The sequence below is a fragment of the Bison bison genome, unplaced genomic scaffold (assembly GCF_000754665.1).
Source record: "Bison bison bison isolate TAMUID 2011002044 unplaced genomic scaffold, Bison_UMD1.0 scf7180017864183, whole genome shotgun sequence".
In the NCBI taxonomy this organism is placed as follows: Eukaryota; Metazoa; Chordata; class Mammalia; order Artiodactyla; family Bovidae; genus Bison; species Bison bison.
Window position 1 is genome coordinate 7,806,296 of NW_011494755.1, and position 6,948 is coordinate 7,813,243.

The window sequence follows — 6,948 nt, forward strand, 5'->3', positions numbered from 1 at the left end:
ATACACAGGATGGATAAACAACGAGGTCGTACTGTATAACACGGGGAATTACATTCAATCCCCTGTGAAAAACCATAATGGTAAGGAATATGACAGAGTATATGTATAACTGAGTCACCCAGCTGTACAGCAGAAAATAAACACAACGCTCTAATCAACTATACTTAAATTTTTAAAATATAAATACATAAAACTATTATACATAGAAAGGATAAATAACAAGGTCTTCCTGTATGGTACAGTGAACTATCTCAAATATCCTGTGGTCAACCATAATGGAAAAGAATACAGAAAAGTGTATATATATGTGTGTATATATATATATATATAAATATATTTTATATTTTTATAAAGACTATAAAAATATATATATATAATTGAATCATTTTGCTGTATAGCAGAAATTAACACAACATTGTAAATCAACTATACTTGAATAAAATTTTTTAAAAAGGGTTTTTGACACTTCAAAACCAAATAAATTTCTTGAAGGAGATACCAGAAAGACATAGTCATAGCGGCATGAAAGAATTTTAGACTTGGTGGGGAATGTTAAGTACAATCTGGTCCAAATTTCTCATTTTACAGAGTCCAAGGCCTAGTGAGGTTAAGTGAGTCTTCCATATTCAGACAATCAGCAAGAGGCAGGATCAGAATTATTTCCATGACAGACATGCATTCCCAGCCACCACCACACAGACACAGCTCATTTATATTTTAATAAGCAAACAAAGACACAATGAAGTTAATTTCATTACCCTGTGACACCTACTTATATTTCTTTGGAGAGGGAAACCTATGATATATACCTTCATAAAGTTTTATCATCTTACCCACATTCCATCGTCTTTTTATTAGATTAAGCATTAAAATAAATTCAAAAATGAAGTATTCCATAATCTGATTTTTTTAAACAAAGTATCTTCAATTTTTCATGTATTTTCCAGTCTTTGCACATGTCATTTATTAAAAATCAGTACATATATAATTTTGTATTATGTGTTACTCATCTGCCATTATGTTGGGGCAATTTACATGTTGCTGTATTATTTTTATAATTATTTGGGAAGATAATAATACCTATATAGATGCAATACTCTATATAGGTCATGTAGTTAATTTCACTATTTACCCACTGTAGAAATCTGATTAAAAATCAGTACATATATAATTTTGCATTATGTGTTATTCATCTGCCATTATGTTGGGGCAATTTACATGTTGCTGTATTATTTTTATAATTATTTGGGAAGATAATAATACCTATATAGATGCAATACTCTATATAGGTCATGTAGTTAATTTCACTATTTACCCACTGTAGAAATCTGATTAAAAATCAGTACATATATAATTTTGCATTATGTGTTATTCATCTGCCATTATGTTGGGGCAATTTACATGTTGCTGTATTATTTTTATAATTATTTGGGAAGATAATAATACCTATATAGATGTAATATTCTATATAGGTCACGTACTTAATTTCACTATTTACCCACTGTAGAAATCTGATTATGTTTCCTTTTTTAACAATTATAGGAAATAATACAATTAATGAATCTGTAACATTTTTCTAAATATAATATTTCTCTTCTTTTGAATGATTCTCAGGATGAAGTCCCAGAAGATTCACATAAAAAAAAGTAAGTATTTTTATGGTTCATTACCTACTACAAACTGCTTTGCCAAAATTATTTCAATTTACAGTGTCAATCAACAGGGTATAAGCACAGCAGTTTCAACAGAAACTTAAATGGAGTAATCAGCTGTTACACAATTTTATTTACCAGTTGGCATACTATTGTTTTATTGTGCATGATTTGATTTCTTATATACAATTTTTTCCATGAGTCTATTTATTACACTTATTTTCTCCTGTGTATATTAAGACCTATTCAGTATCTCTTTTCATGGGACCTGATTTTCATATTAACCATAATACCTACATATCCTTTATTAAAAGCCATCTCAAAGAATTTTAGAGGAAGAATCAAAAATGAGTAACTTTTGGGTTTCGACATTTTTCTTAACATTAGTTCTTTAAGTTCATTTACCTAAACAAAGGTCTCAGTTCTTATGGTAATTATCCTTATCCATTCCAATTTTAAACTGCTTCTCCAAACAGCTTTTCCTCTTTGCCTTATACAGAATTCTGCTCCTCAGCAAACTGTCTTTCATACAAATTAGGTATATTTCACAATCTCATAAATTGAATGCCTCATTACGCAAAAGCTGAAAAGAATATGTGCTGAGCAAGCTTTTAGAAATCTAGCATCTTTTCAATTTCTAAAGTTTAAAGAGGGGGAAGGAACTCACCTTTGCTTGCTTTTCAACTCTAGGTCTGCTGCGGTGGCTACACTGTGGCGTGTGTCACTAGAAGCAATCACCAGGTGGAGAACAGCTTCAAGCTCAGGCACCTGCTCAGCTTCTATGAATTTCACTATACCCAATTTGCACTGTAGATAAACGAAGGGAAGGAAAAATATCGATCAGAGAAACAAAGACCACCAACCTGAAGTACGTGTTTAACATATTACTATGGTCATAAACCAAAGATTAATAGAACAACAGTAGCCACTCCTATTTAGCCTTACAGTGTGCCAGGGACCATACTAACCCATACATATTCATGATTTCATTTAACCCTCACAATCTAGAAATGAGTATCATTATACCCATTTTTCTGATACGAAAACTGAGGCAAGGCTGAAGAGACTAAGACATTTAATAAATGATGAAGGCACAATCCAAACCCAAGTCTCTCAGACTCCAAGGCCACTATGATACAAAGCCTTCCTATTTGGGTGAAAAGCCTCTCTAGAATGGTGAAGCCTTGAAATGAAGTCCAAATCTGGAGCCTCTGGTAGAGTGTGGTACATCGGGAGTGAGGTACTCCATGGATTCTTGTGACAGTTCAAAAAGAAATAAAACTCACAGTCCATGCAGTTCTATTCTACTGCTAACATACTAACTCTGCCCTCTATAATCTTACATACTGAAAACAACATGATTTCAAACATATGCAAGAATAAAATTCTAATCAAACAGTATTCAATCTAACTGGCTAAAATGAAACACAGACTGAAGAAGAGATTCTTAGATTCTGCTAAGAACTTCATGCAACATGAAGAAGCTATGACTTTCACTACAAATAACTGCATTTAGGATAAATATACCCGCAAAATGAAATTTTACCTTTAAAATCAGTTACATAATAGTTCTCATGTATATGAAATAGGACTGATAAAGTTTTCAATTATTAATACTACATGACAAAGGATGCAATTTTAAAAAGCAGACAAAGGGATCATAAAAATGCCTGCCTTCCCTCTGTGTGTTCAATACAACTGACTTGCAAGAAGAGCTACAACAGAGAAGATGCAAGCATTTACTGCAGCTATGAGAGTCACTACATAAAGATTTATAGAAAAAGTGTTCAAAGGAAACTGAGAACAATACTCATGTCTAGGAATAGGAGACTAGTTTAAAACATATTATGTGATTTATGCATTATTTAATACAGACATTTAAAAAGACATTATTTTAAAACTTGACATTTTGTTTAAAAAAATGAAGCTCAAATAGTATATTATATAAAAATGTAATGTGTAAAATTACATTTGTGTACACACACACACACATATATAGAGCTGGTGAAAGGTGAATGACAAACTAAGGTGGTGGGATTCCGAGTAATTTTTAATTTCTTGTTATAATATTCTGTATTATTTGAATATTTACACTATCACTAACACTATCGTTTGAAAAAAAGAAAAACTGTTTCATCTGAAAGAAAAAATGTAAAAAACAAAAGGGATGTTTAAAAATTAGAGGAAAACATCTTTCATCCTTGAAACCAAACTCTTCAAGGCTCAACCATGAAATGGACAAAAGACATACAGAAGCCCTTAGGAATTAGCAAATCATGACCAATTTAAGATTACCATTTAATGTTAACACTGATTCTCCAGCACTGAGAGCTTTAGCACTCAGAGAGACCTAAATGCAAAGCCTCCTCCTAGGAGTGAGACTGTGGTAAATCTCCAAACTCAGTTCTTTTTACAAAATGGAACCAATAATTTCTATGCCTTGTCAGTTCTGCTGTGAGGATTAAATGAGATAATGTATTCAAAGTACTCAGTATAGTGCCTGTCACATAGGCCACACTTTAAAGAGTAGCTTCTGCTAGTATTTACCTTTCTTTCTTTCTTACATCACAGTTTAAGAAGAAAAAAGATCTATAAAACATGAAGATTTAATCTAATCACACAGAACCCTTGCTGAACAAATCATTCTATAAATTTGTGAGTGGCAAGAATGCCCACTTGAATTCTTCCCTTTCCTGGGAACACTGTTTTGATCAGTGATCACTTACATTGCCAGAAAGAAAAGGACCAAATCATTTAGACTGCCATGGAGAGATAAAGGAAGGATTGGAAGACTAACCCATGTTGCTTGAATTCCAAAATAATTACATACTGATCTCATCTGTTCTTCCCTGAGGTGCCTGATGACACAGACACAGTGAGGCACCTTCTCTGTAGAGCACCAGTCTTTTTTAAAAGCTGCTCAGAGAACATCTGTGTCCTGTTTAAATCCAGAATAAAATTCTTAATGCCAATTTTTCAATTCCCAGGAAGAAATATAAAAGGGCATCATGCTTTTTCCCCCACATGGTCACTTGTTCCTCACTTTACACAAAACGTACAGCCCTAGAAAGCTGAATAACATAAGATAAATTGTATTTAAACTGCACCAAAGCAGCTAAACATTAAACCTATAATTAAAAACTAAAATGAAAGAAGTTAAAAACATTCAATCTGTAAGTGGGCTGTATTTTATACGTGAAATACGGAAGCAACATTTGAAAAACTGAAGAGTTTTTCCCACTCCTCCCTCTCCCTGGGGCTTTAACCAATAAATGACATGATGATGTCAGCACATTACATCAATCGCTCCTCTCAAATGTATTTCATTAGACAGCCTGAATAACTGGAATTCTCTGACACATGCTTCCATGGACTGACTTCACAGGGGCAAGTGTGCAGGGTTAAGCTCCATATGAACACACAGTGTGTGATACCTGTTCCAACTGTTCAGGCGTCCATGGGTTATCTCCAATAACTCGTTTAGCTGCATAAAAGCTCATTCCTGGGGGAGGTTGTGGTATTCCAGAACCTCCCCCACTATTTGAAGAAGAACCCTGTGCTGAAGATGAATTTTGGCGACTCTGGGATTCATTTAACACATATCTGGAAAGGAAATGGGAATTTAACCCCTCTATAAAAACACACACAAACACATGTATATGTAATACATTCAATTACATACTTTCCTCCCACAGAATTTTTGTTGAAGAATAAACATTTGAAACTAAAATTTCATCATAAAGGAGAATTTTAAAGATAGGTATCTTTAAAAGGTATCCACATCCTCAGCAAATTAACCACTGGAGTATATCTGCTCAATTTGACTACTAATGAACCATAACAGTTACCAATAATGAATATAAGTATTCTGTTCACACTCAATCCATAAATTATTATTCTAAAAATCACTATGAACCCACTATATTTTGTTGATTGTAATGGAAATTAAAAGAAAAAAAAGCTATTGTTTTATACCCAAAGCAGAGAATAATTTTATATTCATTCCCATTTCTGTTCAATTCTCCTTAAACTTCTTGTATCTCTCCATCAGAACACCCACTGAAACCTCCAAACCACTTACCACAGAAGCATATACTGCCCCCAAAATGAAAAAATTCAAAAGGACCCAAAGGAGAAAAATCATAATGAGGACCAGCTTTTTCCATTATACGTTCAAAGCATACAGCTTCACAAATACTTATTTACTGATTTATCATCCTATTTCATTTTTAGCTTCTACAGATTAAAAATAAGATTTCTGGTAAATTCATTTTGAACCAATTAAACTGGTTAAACATTTAAACCAATTAAGCATTTCTCATCTACAAAATGAAAACTTTGATATAAATAATGATTCAAGTCCCTTTGAAATCTAAAATTCTAAGCTGACAAATTCCCAGATTTGATATTAAAATATCCATTATAGTAAAAATTAAACACTAGGAGCCTAACAGCACAGTAAACTATTCCACATTACTATATATCATATTCATTTCATTCCTAAATTCATCTAATTTTTTAAAAACTTGTTGAAGGACCACTTTAATATTTATATATAAACAATGCAAATTCTCACTGGGAAGGAAAACATGAGGGACCACTGGCTTGGGTACATTGTGTGCCTAAGTTAAATCTGGACTTCCAAGTTAAATTACCAAAGCCATCATCACCTGCCAACTCTGGCTGCCTCCTGATTTAACAACTGTAAAAGGAGATTTTCATTTATTTCTTAAGTTACCGCAAGACTGACAGTACACAGGAAGTAAGCCAATCAATTACTGAACAGCTAATATTGTACAGACTACCATCCCAGACACCAGACAGAGGAACAACAGGAGGTGTAAGACTGTCTACCGACTGCAGCAAGCTGAGAACATAACAACACAACACGCTCAACAGCACAGGATGTTATCAGATGACAAAGAAACTGCAGGAGACACAAGAGATGTGGGTTTGATCCCTGGGCCAGGAAGATTCCTTGGAGAGGAAATGGCAACCTGCTCCAGTATTCCTGCCTGTAAAATTCCAAGGACTGAAGAGCCTGGCAGGCTCCAGTCCATGGGGTCACAAACAGTCATACGCAACCGAGCACACACATTACAGAGGTAATGGAAGGTCCAGAAAATAAAACCGCCAAATCAGAAGAGTAGGAGGAGAACAAATGGGAGAGGAGAGAAAGTGAACAGCGTCAACTCTCCTGTGGCTGAGGGAGGGATAGACGATGGGGAGCCCAACATGCCACGCTCATGGTGCAGATTACCGAAGAAGCACAACGAAAGCAGTATTTTAGAAAAAT

General features: G+C 34.0%; 1 protein-coding gene across 1 annotated transcript in view; it reads right to left on the reverse strand.

Annotated features, from left to right (window-relative positions):
* Window positions 1–6,948, reverse strand: part of KIAA0368 (KIAA0368 ortholog) — a 109,456-nt gene that overhangs the window by 64,091 nt on the left and 38,417 nt on the right. The window contains exons 7-8 of the mRNA XM_010843572.1: window positions 5,087–5,255; window positions 2,320–2,459 (exon numbers count right to left, since the gene is read on the reverse strand). Coding sequence (XP_010841874.1) covers window positions 2,320–2,459; window positions 5,087–5,255 — 309 coding nt within the window. The remainder of the gene's footprint in view (window positions 1–2,319; window positions 2,460–5,086; window positions 5,256–6,948) is intronic.